This window comes from Crocuta crocuta, unplaced genomic scaffold (assembly GCF_008692635.1).
Source record: "Crocuta crocuta isolate KB4526 unplaced genomic scaffold, BGI_CrCroc_1.0 scaffold197, whole genome shotgun sequence".
Taxonomy (NCBI): domain Eukaryota; kingdom Metazoa; phylum Chordata; class Mammalia; order Carnivora; family Hyaenidae; genus Crocuta; species Crocuta crocuta.
The window spans coordinates 8,532,288-8,556,133 of NW_027532002.1; the positions used below are offsets into that span (position 1 = coordinate 8,532,288).

At 35.5% G+C, this 23,846-nt stretch overlaps 1 protein-coding gene across 3 annotated transcripts in view; it reads right to left on the bottom strand.

Moving 5' to 3' along the window:
- TAX1BP1 (Tax1 binding protein 1) overlaps window positions 1-23,846 on the bottom strand; it is a 75,472-nt gene that overhangs the window by 17,104 nt on the left and 34,522 nt on the right. For all 3 annotated transcript variants that reach the window (XM_077775455.1, XM_077775456.1, XM_077775454.1), the window contains exons 6-14: window positions 18,855-19,003; window positions 18,673-18,763; window positions 13,868-14,053; window positions 11,404-11,628; window positions 10,745-10,891; window positions 9,143-9,269; window positions 7,840-7,943; window positions 4,466-4,591; window positions 744-815 (exon numbers count right to left, since the gene is read on the bottom strand). In XM_077775455.1, coding sequence (XP_077631581.1) covers window positions 744-815; window positions 4,466-4,591; window positions 7,840-7,943; window positions 9,143-9,269; window positions 10,745-10,891; window positions 11,404-11,628; window positions 13,868-14,053; window positions 18,673-18,763; window positions 18,855-19,003 — 1,227 coding nt within the window. The remainder of the gene's footprint in view (window positions 1-743; window positions 816-4,465; window positions 4,592-7,839; window positions 7,944-9,142; window positions 9,270-10,744; window positions 10,892-11,403; window positions 11,629-13,867; window positions 14,054-18,672; window positions 18,764-18,854; window positions 19,004-23,846) is intronic.

Sequence of the window (23,846 nt, forward strand, 5' to 3'; positions counted from 1 at the left end):
TTTTTATTTTTTTTTTTTTTTTTGAGAGAGAGCAAGCATGCAGAGTCAGGGAAGAAGAGCAGAGGGAGAAAGAGAATCATAAGCAGGCTCCATGTTCAGCGAGAAGCTCAAGAAGGCCCGATCTCATGATAATCATGACCCAGCCAAAATCAAGAGTCAAGGGCACCTGGGTGGCTCTGTCGGTTAAGCATCTGACTTTGGCTCAGGTCATGATCTCATGGTTCATGGGTTCAAGCCCCACCACCGGACTCTGTGCTGACAGCTCGGAGTCTGGAACCTGCTTCAGATTCTGTGTCTCCCTCTCTGCCCCTACCCTGCTCACACTCTCTTAAAAATAAACATTAAATTTTTTTTTAAAAAATCAAGAGTCAAATGCTAACCAACTGGGTCATCCAGGTGCCCTTATTTTTATTTTTTAAAAGCCACCCTCAAATGACTATAAAATGTGTGTCTTCATAAAGCTGTAGAAAAAGAAAGATTTTAAAGTACACTGTTCGGGGCGCCTGGGTGGCTTAGTCGGTTGAGCGTCCAACTTTCGCTTAGGTCATGATCTCGCGGTTCGTGGGTTCGAGCCCCGCGTCGGGCTCTGTGCTGACTGCCAGCTCAGAGCCTGGAGCCTGTTTCAGTCTGTGACTCCCTCTCTCTCTGACCCTCCCCTGCTCACGCTGTCTCTCTCTCTCTCCTAGAAATAAATGAAACATAAAAAAAAAAAAATAAAAAAAATAAAGTACACTGTTCAATACCTTTTCTCTGGAGAGGTTTTCCAAATGTGAAGTTAGACCATTTATTTCTTTGTCTTTCTCTGCCAATTGAAGCTGAAAAGAGAAATCATCATTAATTTTTTTTATCTACTCTCTCCCTACACATCAAGAGCTAGTTTATACCATTCTACCAAAATAATTCCTATTTCCATATCCATGTATTTTCCTTGGATTTTATTCTTTGACATCTCTGGATATATTTAAAATTAAAAAAACTTTTTTTAAATTTAAAAGAAAAAAAAACTTTTTTAATGTGAGTGTTCTCTGAAGTTTCTTCTTTGGCTTCTTCTCTCTATATTCCCCATGACAACTCTTTTTTCTATGCCTTCAACTATAATACCATGGGAATAAATCACAATTATCTTTCCCAAGTTCCAAATCTTCCTTATAATTTTTTTTAATATTTATTTACTTTTGAGAGAGAGAGCGCGCGCACACACACGCAAGCAGGAGAGAAGTAGAGAGAGGGAGACACAGAATCTGAGCTGTCAGCAGAGTCCAACACGGGGCCAAATTCATGAACCCCAAGATCATGACCTGAGCTGAAGCTGAATACTTAACTGACTAAGCCATGCAGGTGTTGCTCCCTTTATTATTTTTTTTAAGTTTATTGATTTTTTTTTTTTTAAAGAGAGTGAGCGAGTGCTTATGCACAAGTGGTGGTGGAGAGGCAAAGAGAGGGAAAGAAAGAGAATCTGAAGCAGACTCCAGTCAGCACAAAGCCCATGAAATCGTGACCTGAGCCAAAATCAAGAGTCAGACACTTACTGACTGAACTACCCTAGCCGCCACAAAACCTATCTTTTCAATTGATGGATGACATGTTTTCATTACTGTCTTTCTGCATTTTAAGGGCAAAAGGTCCCAAATCTACTTCTGTAAGTTTTGCTAACAGATATTATCAATCTCAGAGCCCACTGAGGCTAGGAAGCTATGTTCCAACACTTTCTTCTCCTCTTCCCAACATTTGCAGTCTCTTTAAGTCATTCATTCATTCATTCATTCAAATACCACCTTATACTTGCAGCATAAGCATTATGGATACAAACACAAATAAAACTATTCTCCAATCATTTTTCCCTAAGGATGCCTTTCAAAGCTTTCATTGATAGACACATGTCCTATTCAATAATAAGTGATCAAGAAAGGTACCCAAAGAGGTGGCCTTTATCAAGTAATTCTGTAAGAATATTTCTGATTTTCTTACCTTCAAAAACTCTTCTCACCTATAAATCCCCTCAGTGTTACCAACTATTTCAAAAAAACCACTACAGTTGGGTCCCTTTCTTTACCCCATAGAAACCTCTTAACAAATGGTACCCCAAATTCCATCTTAGGCCTTCCAAAACATGGCTTCAATCTATCAAGTTCAATCTACTCCATTACAGACATTAAAGTCTTATTACTCAAGATTGTTCATAATCTCCAGACTATGCTCTGTACTTTTCACCTCCAAGTCTGTATATTAATGCTTATCTATCTGCTTGAAATGCTGTTTCTTTCTTTCCCGAGAACTGCTTCTCCTCCCCTCCAGTTTTTTCTTTCAAGGGTCTGGTTTCTTCATGTTTAACTCCTAAATATTCCACTGAAAAGAGCCCTAAGGTACTTATTTATTAGACTTCTCATTCATGTAGAACTTCAACCCATTTTGCTTTGTCCAGTGAGTATCTGTCTAGTGAGTACTTGTCTCAACAGGACAGAAGAAGTAAAAGGGCATTAAACAAGAAGTCAAGCCCCTTTACCAGCAGCATAATCTATAATGTTAATTTTGATGACCACATTCACCATTAATCAACTAAAAACATTACTTAGCTTCCCATGGATTTGACAAATGATTACCTGGGTCGTGAATGTCAAAGAGTTGTAGGTATCACCATGATACTACTAGCAATGTCTACTAGATTATAAACTCCTTAAGCATACACAGCCTTGTGCCTTACCTGTGTAACCACCCAGATAAGAGCTAACACAACGCTCTAAAGCCCTAAAAGTAGGCTTTAATTTTACTAAATGATTTTTTTCTAGTCCATATGCAAAGATATAAGTTCATATAAATTCAATATATACACTTTATAATAAGGGAGGTTGCCAGCCATTGAAAATAATATCCACAGGGAACACAGAAACAATAATAATCTCATGAATTAAAAGTTTGAAAATTTTACTCTGACAGCAGATGAAGATTAAAAAACAAAAGACCACCAGTAAAATTACCTTAGTATATAATGTGCACCCTCTCCAGCCCCCAGGGAGAAACCCCATCTTTGGTGTCTTTAAGAACATTTAAAAATTATATTGGAAGTAGAATTAGCCATACTATAGCAAAGTTAAATCATTCAGAACTTCCTGATCTTTACTCACACAAAATACGCAAGTTACATGTACATATAAATATCAAAAATTCTAAGAGTATACTTGATTTCCTTAGAAGAAAAGATCTTAATTTATTAATTAGCTAACCAGCCTGCTAATTTTTTTTTTTTTTTTTTTTTGCCTTTTACAGTCTTACAAATATGATTCACCATTTGGTCTTGTTTGTTGCCTATTATTACACTGGCAAAGGCAATTTTAATTAAGACTGTATAACTAAAGCACCTGGGTGACTCAGTTAAACATCAGACTCTGGATTTCGGCTCAGGTCATGATCTCTCAGTTCATAGGATCAAGCCCCAGGTCGGGCTCTGCACGGACAGTATGGAGCGAGCCTATTTGGGATTCTCTCTCTCCCCTCTCTCTCTCTCTGCCCTCTCTTCTGCACGCAAGCTCTCTCTCAAGCTTAAGAAAAAAATAATAATAAACATGTGGCTTCCTAATGACATAATTAAAAAAAAGACTATCACTCTGCAGTACTTTTTAGGATCACAAGTACCACATTTTGGTGATTTAATAACACTCATATAAATTTTAAATTCAAAAATTACTAATCATGTATTAATTACACCCTCACAAAAATGTCATGGCCTTAAAATAATTTTTTTCAATATTTTTATTTTGAGAGAGACAGAGAGAATGAATCCCAAGTAGGCTCCACTGTCAGTGTGGAATCCAATGTGGAACTCGAACCCACGAACCATGAGATCGTGACCTGAGCTGAAACCGAAAGTCAGATACTCAAAGAACTGAGCCACCCAGGAACCTTGAGGCCGTAAAATAATTTTACACATACATTCATGTTTGTTTCTAAATGAACAAATCGGGGGGCACCTGGGTGGCTCAATTAGTTAAGCATTGGCTCAGGTCATGATTTTGCAGTTCGTGGGTTCAAGCCCCACGTCGGGCTCTGTGCTGACAGTTCAGAGCCTAAAGCCTGCTTTAGATTCTGTATCTCCCTCTCTCTCTGTCCCTCCCCCACTTGTGCGCAACTACATGCTCTTGCTCTCACTCTCTCTCTGAAATAAACATTAAAAAAAATGTTTAATAGGATAATGAAATGATCACTTTTCATCTTAGAAACGAAGCATGATTAAAAGATATCATTTTAATTAGCAATCTAAATGAACAGAATTAAAGCCACAATGGTAATGTGTATGCATATTAACTACAATCCACTAAACATGTACTACATTTGTACTTAAGCACAAAAATACTATCCCAACTATCTATATTAAAACTGCACATCACATCAGATTGATAAAACTTATAGCGAACAAATCTGCAAAAGTACGGGTATACCATGCCTCACGTTATACAAATACTGAACTTACTTTGTAATTGTCCTCTACTTCTGCGAGTGCTAGTTTCACATTTTCAGCAATCTCCACTTGCTCTTTCCATTTCAATTCCATTTTTGCAAGTTCATCAGCATATTTATTGCATTTTGTTTTCTCATCCTAAATGACATTAGCATTAATTACCAAAAGACTTAAAAATCCAGATAAGCCACTATCTTTATGAACATATTTAAAAACATGCTGAATGCTTCATTGTAACACTGTTATAACAATATAAGAACTGAAATAACCCAGGTCAGTGGAACATGAAATAAATCATTTTAAGTCCATACAATGAAACAGTATATATTTAAAAGAACAGAGTAGATCTACACATTAACAAGGGGAAAAAAATCTCAAGATACATTAATTACAAATAGCAAGTGGCTACAGAATATACAGTATAATCTTATTTTTGTTTTAAAAGTTAACAGAATTTTAGATGATCTCTGTATCTTGTTGTGTGGAAAAATATAAACAAAAATATTAATAGCTCTAATCACTTGGAATCAGGATCATGACAGTACCTTTTACGATCTTTACTCTTTATAATGCCTAAGACTTCAAAATAAGCATATATTACTTCTGCAAAGAGATTTAAGGATAAAAAAGTCCTATAATAGTCTATAATAGTCCTATAAAAGTCTTATAATAACATGGCTTCCAGACATTGACAACTAAAACTCTGGGGCGTCTTAAGATATTATCTACAGTGACTTCTCACACACTACTCTTCTCTACAACCAAGAATATTAAAAGGAGTTACAAATCATGACACAAGGGTAAACTGGCAATTTCATTTTGAATGTCTTATATTCGAGGTGAAAGTTTAAAAATATGCTTTAAGCAACTCTGAACAGAGAAAATGTCTTTAACAAGTAATGCTAAATCAACTTACTATCCATTACTATACATACCATACCTCACACCACAAAATAAAATTAAAACTATTAACAGGCCTAAATTTAGTGAAAGCGTGGAGCGCCTGGGTGGCTCAGTCGGTTAAGCGTCCGACTTCCACTCAGGTCATGATCTCATGGTTCGTGGGTTCAAGCCCTGCATCAGGCTCTGTGCTGCCAGCTAGCTCAGAGAGGCTGGAGCCTGTTTCGGATTCTGTGTCTCCCTCCCTCTCCACCCTCCCCTGCTCATGCTCTCATGGTGGGTGGGTGTGTGTCTGTCTCTCTCTCTCTTTCAGGAATAAATAAAACATTAAAAAAAATTTAGTGAAAGCTAGGATTATAAAACTTATAGAAGAAAAAATCTTTACAAGTTGGATTATAGGTAAATGTTTCTTAGAACATAAAAAGCACACAGGTGCGTGGGTGGCTCAGTCAATTGAGCATCTGACTCTTGATTTCAGCTCAGGTCATGATCTCACGATACTGGAGTTCAAGCCCCATCAGACCCAGCACTGTCAGTGCAGAGTTTACTCGGGATTCTCGGTCTGCCTCTCTTTCTGAACCTTGCCTGCTTGTGCTCTCTCTCAAAATAAATAAACTTAAGAAAAAATAAATAAATAAATAAATAGCACAAAAAAATAAAAGAGCAAGTTGATAAATCTGAACTTAATCAAAAGCTTTTCTAAAAACACAGTTAAGGAAATGAAAAGGCAAGTTACAGACTGGGAAAAAATATTTCCCAAACATATATCAAAGGATCTCTACCCACAATAAAGAAAACTTATAATTCCGTAACAAAATGAGCAACTCCATGTTTAAAATAGCAAAAGACCTGAACTCTCCGAATGAAAAGGATTGAACTACCGATATAAGAAACAACATGGATAAATCTCAAAATAATTATGTTGAAAGAGGAGAGGAAAAAAAAAGAGTATATACCATATGACTACATTCATATAAACTATATAAAAAGTAGACTACAGTGGCAGAAACAAGCCAACAGTTTCCTGGGGATGGCAACAGAGGGGGAAATGAGTTCCAAATAGAACTGCAAACTTGGACAGCACATATATACCAAATGGGTACGTAAAAACTTTGGCAAGTAACAGAAATGTTACTTTGGCATTGTAGTATTTTCACAACTATATATATGGCAAAACTGATTAAACTGCAGACTTCAAATACGAGCAATTCAATAGCACCTGAGTGACTCAGTCAGTTGAGAGTCCCGACTTCAGTTCAGGTCATGATCTCATAGTTTGTGGGTTCGAGCCCCGCATTGGGCTCTGTGCTGACAGCTCAGAGCCTGGAGCCTGCTTTGAATTGTGTCACCCTCTCTCTCTGCCCCTCCCCCATGTGTGCTCTGTCTCTCACAAAAGTAAACATTAAAAAAAAACAAAGAATACATATATAAGCAATTCACTGGAATTCAACAAATATATGCAGTTTACTACACTTCAATACTACTTGAAAAAGTATGTACCTTGAGGAAGTTTTTGGCTTAGGAACATTCTATCTTCCTTTCAATAATACTGTATGATGACGTTTCTTTAAAAAAGGTCATCCAGAATTGTTTCAGACTTGATGAAAAAAGTTTAGCCCCTTATAAAACAACTACTTTGAACTCAAGGGTAAAACTATTCTCATCAATCCTTCTACAGAAGAAGGATCCTTTGAAGCAACAAAAATGTTCAGTTTAAAGTTTAAAAGATTAAATACTACTTAGAAGGCAGTAACAAAATATTTAATTACTACAGTAACACTGAACTAACGTATGAACATCATTCTATAGCTCTAAATGTCCTTTGCCTCTCTGTATGCACAGAGAAACATACACACTTCACAAAAAATCAAACAAAAATCACACACACAAAACACCCTTGCCTCCCTTCTCCAAATCAAGTATAAATGAGAAGCATTTCCCTCTGTCCCTTAAATACTCCAGGAGTGAATCCTACCAAGATGATTATAAAACTGAAATGTATGAAGAATACAATTTAAAATAGTCAAAATAAAAAATACAATATACAATATAATCAAATCAAATCAACAGCTCATTTGGTTAACATTCTCTTTTTCCACTTTGTAATTCTGGTCAACTTAAGATGTGGTAAAATTCTTTGCTATTATTACAGTAAATGCAAAAAGAGCACTTCCCTTTTATGAACTTCAAAGTTCAAGGATACATTTTCCACGTATCCTTATAATAAGACAAATATCCAGCCTCAATCACTTGCCCATTATCAAGAAAGGACACTAACAATTTTAGGATCATGATTTACATGCAGGCCTCCATGCACAGGTACATAAAACAAACTCCCCCATCATCTCAAAAGTGAAACTCAATACCAGTATATGGATATGAAAAACAAATCGCAGGATTTAAAAAAAAAAAAAAAAAAATCAAAATAGAGTTAAGCTAAGTCATTATATTTGATAAATCTTTCACTTGCAAGAGAGCCAGCTTACCTGCAAAAGCTGTTTACATTTATTATATTTTTCTGTTTTGTCAGCAATTTCTTTGGTCATTTCACAGACTTGTCCTTTTGTTACAATGTCAGAATTTGTCTCACCTATTACAAGGCAAAAAATATTAAAAATTATTTTGCCCCTATATTACCTTCCTGTTCAAAATAACTTAAAGGTCAGTATACTGTGAAATATAATAAATGGAATACTGAAAGATAACTTTTTATTTAAAAACACCTAATCATACACTAAATAAAAATAATATAAACTCTACATGAGAATTTTTTTACAAGTCAGTTTGGCCAGAAACAAGATTACATTCAATAATGAAAAGTGATTTTTTAATCAGCTAAAAACAGTTTTTAAATGGCACGCTTGTTCTCTTCATATAACTGAATACACAGGTGAGTAGAAAGCTATACTCTGAGAAAACACTTTAAATTATTTTTCTAGTCCTTCACTTCTATTCAGTTAAGTCTTTATTAAGTATATAATTTACACAACACTTCTAGATACTATAAAAAGTGTACATAAATGGAAGTCAGGATCCTGTTCTACATTAGCTAATTAAGTATTTAATAGCATGGGAAATTTACAATACATTTAAGAAGTTTAAAACAGCAAGTATCCACAAAGACTATAATAGAAATGTATTTTTATATACTTGAGTGCTGACTTCCATTATTGTCAATCTTTAACCTAAGATGAAAAAAAGAAATTAGGGCAAGTGAAAACCTAGACTTAATTCAAATTGTCATGTTCATACATTCACTAGATCTTCCTAATCTATTTTAGAAGTTAATAAACTAATAAAAATTTAAAGCATCCACCAATAGGTACACTAACCACAGTACCCTAATGATCCAAAGAAATCCAAAAAAAAAAATCAAAAAAAGAGGGAGAGAGAAAAATAAAGCAGGGGATTTAGTTTCCCCAAAAGAACTGTACAACTGAATTGACATAAATGCCTCAAAATTCCATAGATTTAGTGGATTATTTAAAAACTCCATTACTGGCATTTACCGTATAGTCTAACTGCTATAAACATTTAAGCTTACAAACTCCAGCTCATTTAATACTTACAAGTATTCTCATGAAGAAAAATACTAGTTCACACTCACATTTTATATATTTCACATCCAAGACTTTACTTTTAAGCCCCTTAACTTTATCTTTACCTTAATTCTCTCATAAGAATTTTGAGAGGCTCCATAAAACATATACACTTGGAGTAAGGCAGTATAAATAAGTGTCAATATTCATCAAGGCAGGACACTACACAAAATGGTCAAAAGATTCTTACCTGCAGAAGGTGGCAGTGGCTTTACATCTGTAGTAGAGGCAGTAGTAGCTGGGTCTGCGTTTATTGAGGCATCATTCACTTTTTGCGGATTCCCGATTTTCCTTGTTAAGACACTGGTACTATTGGCCTATTCAAAATGTTAACAACTATTATAACAGTTATATTTCCTTCCTTCAGTAACTGTCATATAAAGAAATTCTGAGAAGTCCACACAAAGCTGCTATTGTGTCTTAAAGGCCAGCAAAGACTAAAAGTAACACCCATCACTTTACTGACCTAAAAGTTACAAAAGATACAAACTTTATTTTTGTCTTCCTTGTCAAATGATCAAACTAACACCAAAACAAGCAATCAGAGAAATCTCATAAGTCAAAGTCATAATATACTTACAAGCCTCAACCAAAACCCATACATGTGGGTCTTATTTAAAGTATATTTTCTCACAAAAGGCTTCCTAGCTTACCACATGCATTTCTGTGTAAATATCATCTGTATCAATATAGTATACAAATAAAATGGTCTTTACAGCAAATTTTGATTGCAGAGAACTTGGTATCATTTTCAACTTCAAGTTTTAAATGTGTTTCTCTACTTCCAGCATTCCATTACATAGCAAACCTTGTATTTAAGTACAATTTAAGAACCCACATTAAAACACACATCAAGGGGCCCCTGGATGGCTCAGTCAGTTAAGCATCCAACTCTTAAATTAAGCTTGAGTCATAATCCCAGGGTCGTGGGATGGAGCCCCACATCTGGCTCTGCACTGAACATGGCGCCTGCTTGAGATATTCTCTCTCTTCAACCCTCGCCAATGGCACCTACGGCATGCCCTCTCAAGTAAATAAATCAATCATACACCAAAACAGAAACCATTTCTTTGCTTTCTACTTACCCACTCAGATGGAATACAAAATAATTAGCTAACATGAACTCTTCCTAATTTCGTGGATATCAATAGGATGGAAGAACCCAACAATGACACGTGAGAAACCATGTTTGACCCTGAGGCTAATCAACAGGGAACCCCACTGAAGACAGGGATCATTGTCACAAGGAGGGATTCAATATGTATAGAGTTTTAAGTGAAGACATTTTATCAAGAACTTACAGGGAAACAGTCAAGAAAAGACAGCTTTCCCTCCCTGCTTTCCCTTGCTGCTGCCCTTGCTTCCTGTTGGGTTTCCAGCAATAAAAACTCCAAATTTAAAACAATACCTATCACTACAAATATTAGGCCAATCACTTCAAATCAAGCAAAGATAAATTATATTCAAAAGGTAGACATTTAGGCTATTATAAATTTGGGGATGCCAGGCTGGCTCAGTCAGAGAAGTATGCAACTTTTTCTCATTTTTTTTAAACATTTATTTGAGCTCGAACTTATTGACCACGAGATCATGACCTGAGCCGAAGTCGGACACTTAAGCGACTTAGCCACCCAGGTGCCCCAAGTACATGACTCTTGATGCTGGAGTTGTGAGTTTGAGCCCTATGCAGGGTGTACAGATTATTAAATGAAAGTTTAGGCTACTATAAATTTGATTTGTAAACAAAAATACTGATAAAGGAAATATTTTGTATGAATTCAATTGTCCTTACTGATTGGTCTGAAAGTTTATTTATTTGTTTTTGGAGCCTCTGGCATTCTTTGAATTTTTCTTTATAATGATCTGCTGCCATTTGAAGACGAAGTTTCAAATCTTCAACTTCTCTTCTCAGTTCGTGTTCTAGTGTATCAGACTTTTCCTACAAGAAAATGATAAAAATCTCATATTTCACATGTAATAATAGTAAACCCCAACTTCCTTTTCACTTTATTTTTTCTGGCTTCTAGTTTTTATTTGTTTTGGAGTTTGGGCAACAGAGCCATATTAGCTCCTAATTAAAAAAACTAAGGAAGAACAATCCCCATCCTGAGGAATATTACCTGTTAAATAACCATAATACCCCTTTATGAAGCTAATAAATAAAAAATTCCAAACAAAGCAATATATATCTGACATCAGAAAGTTTAATAATAGAGCAGCTCTTATAAACCATTAGGCATTTGCCTACTTAAGTTTTTCTTAATTTAATTAACTTCAACTAATTAATTTAACTAATTTCAATCCAAGAAGTTACAATAACTAAACAAAATGAATGGAAATTTAAATTTCCATGATTAGGAATCTGACCTTATTCTGACATAACCCAGTCTATTTTGTAAGCTTATAATGAGTTTTTGATCAAAGTGAAAATTCAAAATTAACCCACTTTACCTGGTCTTTTTTCATAGCATTTAGTTTAAGTTCTGCCACTGCATCAGCTAATTGCTTTTTTATTTTCTCATTTTCCAAGCGTGCAGTGTGCAGATCTGCCATTGTTTTATCTCTCACGTTTACAGCATCACTAAGTTCTTTAGCCAGAAAGACAACTTCCTGCCGAGTTGCCTGAACCTGTTCCTCTGCTTTACGAAGTTGCTCCTTTAAAAGAAAAGTATCTTCCTGAAGAGAAGCAGATAAACACATTAGCAATGGAACCACTAAAATAAAATCAGGAGCAGAAACAACCTTTACTCATATTTCAACAGATCCAAAATTTTAAATTAAACACTACTTTTCTACTCATGACTTAGATAAAATACAGAAGTCTATAAAGAACTTAATACAGGACTTTGTGTTAGAACCCTGGATAACAATCCAATGCACTTAGTATCTCTACCACCACGTTAAGCACATGTTAACTTCAGTTCAGAAGTTAAACATGCCCAATATGTAAATCCCTGGTTAAACAGAAATTTGAATGAAAGCTCCTGTCGCCCAAAATCTCTAACAGCTAGAACTACTTATTGACCCTCACTTTTTAGGATTACCAGTAAAAATAATTCAAAAACTTCTCTGTAATTACAAAAATTTTGGTTACATTTCCTATTAACTAACCTAAAATGTATCCAATATAATATTCATATTCCACATCATTATATAAAAACACAGGGCAGATTTAAAACTTATTTCTAAAAATAAAATATTTGATATGCAAATAGCAAAGATGGGACAATGGGAAAATAAAAAATTTGCACCTCTTACCTAACCTAAGAAGTCTCTTTAAAAAGTTAAAATTGCTGATAAAAAAAAAATGAGAAAAAAGTTAAAATTGCCATAATAAAATTATTTCCTTTAATATTACAAGTCCAAGAAATCTAGTTTATTCAACTTTCCTAGTTTTTATTTTTGTACCACAAATAATGTAAACTGAGAAAAAAGTGCAAAAAATTCTTTGTTTTTAAACTGTTAGTTCCTGGGGCACCTGGGTGGCTCAATTGGTTAAGCATCCAACTTCAGCTCAGGTCATGGTCTCACAGTGCGTTAAGTTCAAGTCCCGCTGGACTCTGTGCTGACAGCTCAGAGCCTGGAGCCTGCTTCAGATTCTGTGCCTCCCTTTCTCTCTGCCCCTCCTGCTCTGCTTACTGTCTCTCTCAAAAGTAAACAAACATTAAAAAAAAAAAAAAAAAAACTTTAAAAAAGAATACCTACAAATTAAGTGTGGAAAAAAAAAATCATTTTATTTTGTAATCAATGTAATAATAACTGATGCAGGTGAGGATCATTAAGTAATAAAAAATATTGGGTGAAAAGCTATTGGGAGAATAAGATGTTCACATAATCTCAAAGTATTACCCCACATATTACTCAATCACAAAGAGGAAGAAAGTACCCCATAAAATGAATTCAGGCAGACATAACTTGAAACAAATGATTAAGCCTAATATCAACATTATGTGACATTTGGTATCACTGCAACATAATGTACAAAACATCATCTATTAGGCTTTTTCTTGACAAAAACGTTTGACCTAAATCTAGCTTTGAGGAAACAATAAATCTAGATTATAGACCATTTTCTCAGACAAGCCTGAATTCTTCAAAAATACCAATGTCATAAAAGTAGTATAAGAACCCTATTCTAGATTAAAACAGACCCAAGAACACAATAATCAAATGAATGTGTGATCTTTTACCACGAGAAAGAAATTTTAAAGATTATATGTAAATAGATAGTTGTGGAGGGGCACCTGGGTGACTCAGTCAGTTAAGCATCCAACTCTCGGTTTTTGGCTCAGGTCATGATCTCACGGTGTCATGAGTTCTAGCCCAACATCGGGCTCTGTGCTGACAGTGCAGAACCTGCTTGGGATTCATTCTCTGTCTGTCTCTCTCTTCCCCCTTCTCCTTCCCTTCTCCCTGTCCTCCTCTCTCTGTCTCTCCCCTACTCATGCTCTCTATATCTCTTATTAGTTTTAAATAAACTTAAAATAAATGCTTTTAAAAATATATATACTTGTGATAACTTGATTATACTGAAAGTATATACATGAATGAGTATTATCAATGTTACATTTCTTAGGTATGATCATGGTTTTATGGTTATACAGAATAATGAATGAACTACAACCGTAGATAGGGAAGACATGCTAAAATATTTAGGGTATATCACAATGCCTGCAACCAACTTCAAATGAATCAGAGGGGAAAAAAGGTCATACAAATGGGGAGATAAAAATGCCAAAATATTTGAGGATAGATGTTTTTCACTGTTCTGTTCTTCTACCTTTTCTGTAGAACTGAACTTTTTCAAAAGAAAAGGTTGGGAAAAGGTAAGATTAAAAATAAAAACCACAGCACTGTCTACATTTAATAGACAGAGGTTGTATAATCTTCAAATACATATTGCATGCATACTTACCTTACTTGAGGCTGTAAGCAAGAATGTCCTTTGTAGATTTTCCTTTTCAGCCAAGCAGAACTGCAGCCTGCCAATCTCTTCTTTGAAATGAGTAATCATGCTTTCTTTGTTCCCATCTAAATTCTTTAGAGTCTGGACCTCTGACACAAGCTTGGTATTTTCTATTTCAGTATTCTTCAAATGTACCTGTTAACAATGCTTGGAAATGTCAAGAATACTCTAACTCCACAACCTAACTTACTCAAATTTCAAAATGCCACTGTTTATCTCTAGCCCAAATGTGATCAAGTGATGGGAAGACCTACCAGACTAGGAGTCAGAAGACCCGAGTTGTATCAAATACCTAGCTAATATGTAAGAGCATAACATAACCTTTCTAAGCTTTTTATGTTGTAAATTTTCCATAGAGATTATAGCTAAGATCTAATAACATTGCCTCATCTCAAACATCTTCTCCTTTGATTAATGATTTTTTTTTTATGATTTTTAAGTTCTCTTTAAAAATACATAGCAATTTGGTTGTTCTTGGGGGGAACAAATTATTGTTATAATAGTTAGATACAAAGGCATGGTGAGATTCTAGAAGCTAAAGAGGTACATTCAAGAAAAACATCTTAAGCAATTCAATTTTTGGCTTGTGAGAAGTACTGTCATTTACTTCCTGTGTGTCTAAAAGTATATTTGATTAATTAACCCAACTATATTAATTTTCCCAGGAATTTTGGCAGTAGTTGCTAATTTGCCCATAACAGATACACAAATCAAATTCCATAACTGAAATTATAAGTAGTATTGATACCTAGTTTTCACTATAAAGAGAATCTTACTTTGGTTAAGAGTACCAGAGAGAAATGAATTAACATGCTTTTCCACTTGACTCTAAACTGTATGACTGCTGAAACACTAATTCCTACTCAAGAGGACAGAAAATAACTCATGGGGTCTCTGAGTGGTTCAGTTGGTTGAGTGTACAACTCTTGGTTTTGGTCCGGGTCATGATCTCACAGTTCGCGAGACTGAGCCCCACAGTGGGTTCGGTGCTAACAGCCCAGGCGCTGCTTGGAATTCTCTGCCTCTGTCTCTCTCTGCCCCTCCCCCCTGCTCTCTCACAAAATAAACAAACATTAAAAAAGAGCTCCAGATTCTCTGAAGGTGTCACCAGCCAAGACCTTTACAGCATAACTTGAGAAACACTATCTAATTTTCATAATCATCAGCTCAAGTGTTTTCTCAACTCCTCTAAATTGTAATAGGACAGGGATGGGTCAGATGATCTAATAGGGGCTGAGGAGAGAGACAAAAGGAATCTCTCTCATTATTTTTATAAACAATCTGTAAAGGAAAGCATGTTTCTGAGGTTAAAAGTATAACACGATGTCCTGTCTTATCACAGACAAGTGGAGTCTCCTTTCCATGAAAAAGAAAAACCACAAAACAAAAAACCTCTAAGCAGGAGTTTTACTTACAGTTTTGGGGGTACACACAAATGAAATACTGTTTGGAACACTGTGGGGTTGGGGGAGAGTGTATTCAAATGAAAAATTCAAGGTCACTTTGATCCCTACTGATAATGCTTATAGAAAACTGGAGATATTATCACTATATACAAATATATCCCCAAGATACCTCATTCTTTTCTTCCTCCGGATACTAAGTTTTTTAGCAAAAGTCTTGTCATTCAGGTGTAAAACAGACACAGGAAGTGAAAAAAAGCACAAGACAAAAGGGATCAGTAATTTAGAGCAGTAAAGGAAAAATAAATTTGGGATTTGCCCTAAAATGCACTTGCCAGCCCTCTACAACACACCAGAAGTCCTAGTCTCAGAACAGAAAGAAAAGAAAAACAGTGTAAAAATATGACCATTTTAAGGATAGGTCATTCTCTTTCTAATAACTCATCCTAGTTATTTTCATTCACTACACCTCTCCATCATCACTGGTTTACTTAGAATCTTCCCAAACCCTTCCCAATACTAACTGGTCTGCTTTCAGAATTCATTTTATATTGAAATGACTGAAGACAGATATTGTATTTCTCTTATAATCTCCCACTGTGCTAAAAGAAAATTACATGGAAACCACATAATCATCCAGAGAGGAATAATGCACAGATCTTTCCCTGGAAAAAAAAACTAAAATACTCTAAAATTCACAGTAACTGAGTAAAAAATTATGAGATGCTAAATTTTTACTGTTAAAAAAATGCTTTATAATTTGAAAAATTTAAGCTGCATTTGGAGACAGTTTGCAAAACCACTGTATAAACAGTCACCCAACTACACCAATTTCTCTCGATACCTGTATTACTTCCTTTTTTCACAAAATCTTGTTCAAAAACCAAAAATTATTGAGGTATATATTCTTAAAGGGTTAAATCATAAAATCATCTACAAGTGAATCATCACTATTTTTCTTCCTGTTTTGGGAGTGACACACATGCACACACTCACGCTCTGGGGATAAGCTATTCAAGAAATAAAATGAGGGGCGCCTGGGTGGCTCAGTCGGTTAAGCATCCAATTTTGGCTCAGGTCATGATCTCACAGTTTGTGGGTTCAAGTCTCGTGTTGGGCTCTGTGCTGACAGCTCAGAGCCTGGAGGCTGCTTCAGACTCTGTATCTTCCTCTCTCTCTGACCCTCCCCTGCTCATGCTGTCTCTGTCTCTCTGTCTCACTCACTCTCTTAGAAATATACCATAAAAAAAAAAAAAATTTTTTTAAAAAGAAAGAAAATGAGTATATCCCCATGACCTACAAAATGTCCCCGTCCATGCTCTCTGCTCTAAAGTGCATGGTGTAGATTCAATATTTTTTTATATTTATCTTCTAAACAACAACAAACCACTACCACCAAAAATAAAAAGGAAAAAAAAACCACTGGCAATATAAATCATATTCTAGTTTCTACGTGCAAGTTGTGAGTCTCAATTACTGAATATATATGCACAGTTATAGGTTTTTATCTCTAATCAAATATATACCTCAATACCAAGTGAATGTGTTGTCCTCTTCTAATCAAGAGACTGAATCTATCCAAATAATACGGACTTAACAAAATGTTCTCTTGAAATTCCTCATCTGGAACTGCCTTTAAGAATTGCTAAGTTAGGGGGCGCCTGGGTGCCTCAGTTAAGCGTCCGACTTCAGCTCAAGTCATGATCTCACAGTTTGTGGNATAAAAAAAAAGAACTGCTAAGTTAAGAACACTTAAGATAAACATGTCGCAATTTACATCCACAACATTATCAGTAATTAAGCTAACTATCCTATTTCAGAATCATTTAAAAATGAAGAAGGGCACCTGGGTGGCTCAGTGGGTTAAGCATCCGGCTTCAGCTCAGGTCATGATCTCACAGTTCGTGGGTTCAAGCCCCGCATCGGGCTCTATGTTGACAGCTAGCTCAGAGTCTGGAGCCTGTTTCAGATTCTGTATCTCCCTCTTTCTCTGACCCTCCCCTGCTCACGCTGTCTCTCTCTCTCTCTCTCTCAGAAATAAATAAAACATTTAAAAAAAATTTTTTTTAAATAAAATAAAAATGAAAAACTTCAAAAGGCAAAGATTGGTTAGAAAAAATTTTTTTTAATTTAATGTTTATTTTTGACACAGAAAGAAACAGATCATAAGCAGGGGAGGGGCAGAGAGAAAGGGAGACACAGGATCCGAGACAAGCTCCAGGCTCCGAGCCATCAGCATAGAGCCTGATGTGAACCTCGAACTCACAGACAAGATAGTGACCTGAGCTGAAGTTGGACACTGAAGCAACTGAGCCACTCATGCGCCCCAGAAAGATTATTTTTTAAAATGACATTTTTCTGCAGATCATTCTAAAAGTCAAACTCTGAAACATGATGAGCATCATAGAAATAAATTAATGTTCTACGATTTATATGTTCTTAAAGGGAAAAACAATCAGGTTTTATACCTTTGACTTATTATGTATTACCTGCTAAGTAACTAAAATACCCGGGGTTCCCTGAAAACTTATAGGGACTATATACAATGGGGTAGTCTTAAAATAGGTCCCCAAATCCTAGGATACTTCCTCTCAGCAAGAAGTGAAACTCCATTCCCTTCTCTTTAAGTGCTGACTATACCAAGTAAACTTGCTTTTAATGAATCAGATAAAGTAAAAGCACCAGCGTACACCTTCACTGACTAGGTCATAAAGTGCACTATAAGTTAAAAAGTGCTCTCCTGGGGTGCCTGGGTGGCTTAGTTGGTTAAACGTCTGACTTTCGCTTAGATCATGATCTCGTGGTTCGTGGGTTCAAGCCCCGCATTGGGCTCTGTGCTGACTGCCAGTTCAGAACCTGGAGCCTGTTTCAGAGTCTGTCACTCCCTCTCTCTCTGACCCTCCCCTGCTCACGCTGTCTCTCTCTCCTAGAAATAAATTTAAAAAAAAAAAAAAAAAAACAAAAAACAAAACAAAAAAAATAAATAAAAATAAAAATAAAAAGTGCTCTCCTTCCTCTCTCCTCCTTGCTCTCTCCTGGATAGCTTACTCCAAGGAAAAGTGACTGCCATGTTGTGAAAACATTCAAACTGCCACTGAGGAGGCTGCACAGCAAGAAACTGAAGGACATCCAGCCAAAAGCCATTTGCATGAGACACCTTGACAGCAGATCCTCGGTTCCTATCAAGCCTGTAAGCTGACTGCAGCCTGTGCCAACATCCTGACTGCAACCGACCAAGACCCTGACCCAGAATCATGTAGCTAAGCTGCTCCCAAATTCCTAACCACTCAATTTTGCAATCACTTGTTACACAGCAAAAGATACCAAAAAGAAATGGAAAGAATAAACTACCTTATAAAGTTCCTTCTCATCCTTTTCTGTCTTCAACTGACATTCCATCTGTTCTCTTTCATGTTGTGTCTTCCTGAGTTTATCCTTTAAACTGAATTAAAGGAACATTAACATAGACCAAAAAAAAGTCATTAAAACATTTTTGTAACATAAAAGTTATTGTCTAAAGCCATCAGGAATACCTGTCTAATTCAGTTTCTTTTTCGATCGCTTTATGTGTGACTGACACGATATCTTCCTCAAGCTGGAGAGCTTTGGATGAAGCATCATTGTATCTCTTCTTAATCTCTTCATTTTCCATTTTTAAACTTTGTGATACTTCAATAAGACCCTTAGAAACAAAAAGGAGTATTATCAGAAAGATAATTTCTAACACAAATTTGCATATCTTAAATCTATGTATTTTTAAATTGTTAATTCCAGTGGTTTCCTCTAAAGTTTATAAACTAGATTAAAAACTAAACCTAAAAGTGAAACATACATTCAACTTTTTATATACCAAATTAAACAATTATAAATTTCCTTTCCAGACTTCTCGTATACCATTTATTGATTTCACAAACTTCTCCACCAGAGGGCAGGCAACAAAAATGAGAGAAAAAATGTTTAATTGGTCACTTTCATTTTTGACATCCTGTTTTTCAATGCTACTCCAGTGACAAAACAGGTTTCAAAATATTCTACCAAGGTTAACACCATCTTTTAACACAGATCACTAAGTGCCACTGGTAATTATATCAAAGCACTAAATACATGCCTAAAGCAATGATCCTAATGGTCCTGCCACCATGGCTCAAAGGCTTGAACAAATAGTCAAAGAAATTGAAATACAAAAGCAGTAAATGCAATCTAAAAGGTACTTCTACTTAAAACAGAATACTCCTTCCACTTTAAACAAATAATTTTAAAAGTTTTAAAAATGTTTAACACATCAAGACACTTAAGTAACTTGTAAGAACTTGGTCAGGCTCCACCCTAAACCCATTTTATGATCTGTAAAATGAAGATAATAAAGTCTTTTCTCCCTAACTTTATAAAATCTTGAGAATCAAATGTAACAGTGCATATGGAGATACTGTTATGGAAAACTATACACCAAAAGAACTGATAAATTGAGACAAACTGGTTTTGTTAAAAAATAATTTTTAAACTTCCCACATATAACAGTACCACCCATACAGGCAACAATAGAAGCTAAAGGAAAACACCAATCTTACAATTTAAATGTAACAAACATTATACAGTACTTACAAGCCATTGTGATTCTCAAGTCAGCCAAATTTTTTACTTCTAAGTGAAAAACCATGTTAAATATATTGCTAAAATATGAAAATTGCTCCAGCCCCATACTGGGTGTAGAGATTACTTAAGAATATGACCATTGCTATGTTGCAACTGTACTTAATTAAAAAGCTCAACACCATAATGGTCAGATAGACTCTCTTGGTTTTATTTTTGCTCAAAGCAAATGTTTACCAAATTTGCAACATTAACTAAAGACTGTGATACAAAAAAACTAAATGCTTTTCTAATTCCAGTAACACCACAGAAAGCAATTGATATTTATTGCCTCTGCTGTACACTGTTGTCAATATCCAATGATTCTTGCAAAACCTGACATATTTTTCATTTATTTGTCTTGCTCATTTATAAACATAGCCAGAAAGATCTCTAATAGTTGTGTTTTGTTTTAATTTTGTATTGCTGCTTTTACCAAATGCTCTTTTCACACAGTAAATAGTTTACAGATTTAATCCAGGTATTTCTTCCTAAAACAAAGACTAGATTGCCTAGAAGCAAAAACTAGTTTCTGAATCTGTAACTAAGAAAGTTCTACATCAGTCTAAAAAAATGTATGGGACAAGAATCAGAGAAGATTCATAAGCAACTAAATCCAAAATTATGAACTGCTTTATCTATGAACTAGTTAACTATACAGTGAGTCACAAATTAATTCTAATGTAACTTGAGAGTCTTAGCATCTTTTTCTCGTACCCAGTAAAGCACCTAATAGCTTCTCAGCATCCACACCTATTTTCTTTCTTTTTTTTTTTTAATTTTTATTTATTTCTGAGAAAGGGAGAGAGGCAGCTGAGCAGGGGAGGGTCAGAGAGAGGAAGACACAAAATCTGAAGCAGGCTCCAGGCTCTGAGCTAGCTGTCAGCACAAGCCCGATACGGGGCTCGAACACACAAACCGTGAGATCATGACCTGAGCTGAAGTTGGACATTTAACTGACTGATCCACCCAGGTGCCTCCCCCTCCCACCATTTTCTAACTGAATGAAAATTACCAGAGATTCTTTTTCAGGCTTCCAGTTCCCATGTCTGACTAAAGCATACAGCATCTCAATATGGTTAAGTTTTTCTTAGCATGAAAAGGACATTAAAGTCTAGAGTGTACACACAAACTAAAAATCTTTCCTTTAAAAACCTTTTTTAAAAAGAACTTAGAACACAAGTCTTTGAAAAACACTTGAAATGTGAGATGAATATTCACTCAGTCAGTATTTGCAAATCATGCCCCAAAACAATTCTAATATTTAAAAAACAGATTTTTTTTTTTTTTAAATGTTTTATTTATTTCTAGGAGAGAGAGACAGCGTGAGCAGGGGAGGGTCAGAGAGAGAGGGAGTCACAGACTGAAACAGGCTCCAGGCTCCGAGCTGGCAGTCAGCACAGAGCCCGACGCGGGGCTCGAACCCACAAACCACGAGATCATGACCTAAGCCAAAGTCGGAAAGTCGGATGCTTAACCGACTAAGCCACCCAGGCGCCCCTAAAAAACAGATTTTAAGTCTGCTATATTGTGTACCAAGATAAGAACAATTACAAAAATGGAGGTAAAAAGAGATTAAGGGCATTTCAAATACATGAAGCAGACTTCTTCCCCTCCTCAAGGTTAAAGAATCCCTGCTACCATGAGCCAGTATTAGCAATTCCTTCAAATCCTAACTCTCAAATATGAACAACCAGAATAAAAAATAAGCCATTTATCAGTGTGGCTAAACATGCACTAAAAATATCTCAAGTATCAGAAAATACTCTCATGTTTAAAAACATCAAATTCTGATTATAAATGAATACATCTGAATAAAACAGATATAATAGACAACTGAGGCACCTGGGTGTTCTCAGTGGGTTTAATCATCCGACTCTTAATTTTGGCTCAGGTCATGATCTCACGGTTCATGGGATCGAGTCCAGCACAGGGATCCAGACTGAGCTTGGGATTCTCTCTCCCTCTCTGCCCCTTCTTCCCCTCAAAATAAATATTATCATGGACAACTGTTTAGAAAAAGTACGGTATTCTGGATTCAAATGTATATAGTGGTAAAATTTAGTAAATTAGTACCTGAATGCTCTAAATAAATAGCAAATTATTGGCAAAAGGATTATGTTATTGGGGAACTTGGGTGGCTCAGTTAGTTAAGCATCTGACCATCATGATCTCAACGTTCATGAGTTTGAGCCCCACATCAAGCTCTGCAAAGACAGCAGGCAGCCTGCTTTGAATTCTTTCTTCTTCTCTCTCTCTCTGCCCTTCCCCACTTATGCTCTCTCTCAAAAATAAACATTTTTTAAAAAGATTATATTTTTTGATAGGTTTTAAAATGAACCTTTCTCATTTGACTTAATCTGATTTTTCTTGAACACTCTTCTTCCTGAAATCACTAAGACACTGAACACAGTTATGTACATAAACTGTTAAGTGCATCTCCTCCGGTTTCTAATAATATACCAAAGATATAATTAACAATGTACAATAATAAACAATCTTCATGGCATTAAAAAAAATGGAATAAAAGGCAAAATAAATAATAATAAGGCAATTCCTCTTCCTTAACACGACCCCCATAAATACAGCCTGTTCAGGTTACAGTTGGGTTGTTTTTGTAAACTAATCTGAAAGAAATGTTACTTTAGCATGTTTATTTCAGTTTTTTATTTTTTTTATTTTAGAGAGAGTGCAAGCAGGGAAAAAACAGAAGGAGAAAGAGAATCTTAAGCAGGCTCCATGCTTAGCTCAGAGCACAACACAGGGCTCAACCCCACGACCCTGGAATCATGACCTGAGCCAAAATCAAGAGTCAACGCTTAACTGACTGAGCCACCCCGGTGCCCTTCAGTTTATTTTAGATCTCTGAATTTAAATACCTTTAAAAATGAAAAATTCATATAATCTTCTCAGTAATAAATTTATCTTGAGAAAAACTTATACTTTATTCGAGCAGCAGCAAAAAAAAAAATCACTTGGAAAAAATCTGCATCAAAAATAACTATTTTTCTTTCCCAAGAAGACTACTTCTGTCAAAAATCTGCTAAAAGCAAATACACTTACATTCTACCGTTGTAATACGAGATTCAAAGATTAAATTTTTTGGTTAGAGCTAAAAGGGAAAAAAGCTAGCCTACAAATACATTTATTAAGTTATTTCCTGAACACGTACACATTCCACAGAGAAGTAATTTCAATTTTTTTTTTTTTTTTAACATTTTTGGAGAGATAGAGAGGAACAGAACATGAGCAGAGGAGGGGTAGAAAGAGAGGGAGACACAGAAGCCTAAGCAGGCTGCAGGCTCTGAGCTGTCAGCACAGAGCCTAATGAGGGGCTTAAACCCACTATCTTGAGATCATGACCTAAGCCGAAGTCAGACACTCAACCGACTAAGCCACCCAAGGCAGCCCATCCATAGACAAGTTAACTGTTAAATCAGATTTCATGTATATTTATAAAGAAGGGAATAAGAAAAAAATTTAGGACAGTATAATTTTACTTACACTGTCTTAATGGTCTGCGTATTCTGTTATGATGATGCTTGTTGCACATGGATATATAACATAATAGATCGATGGAACAGAATAAAGAAACCAGAAATCAACCAATGCATATATGGTCAATTAATTCATGAAAAAGGAGCCAAGAAAATACGATGGGGAAAAAAACAAGCTCTTCAATAAACGCTGTCGGGAAAACTGGACAGCTACCACAAAAGAATGAAACTGAACCACTACCTTACACCATAAACAAAAAAATCAACTCAAAAAAAAGACGTAAGACCTGAAACCATCAAACTCCTAGGGGAGAAGCTCCTTGACAATGATCTTACAACTGCCTGAATTTGACACCAAAAGTGATGACACCAAAGTGAAAAATAAATAAATAAGCAAAC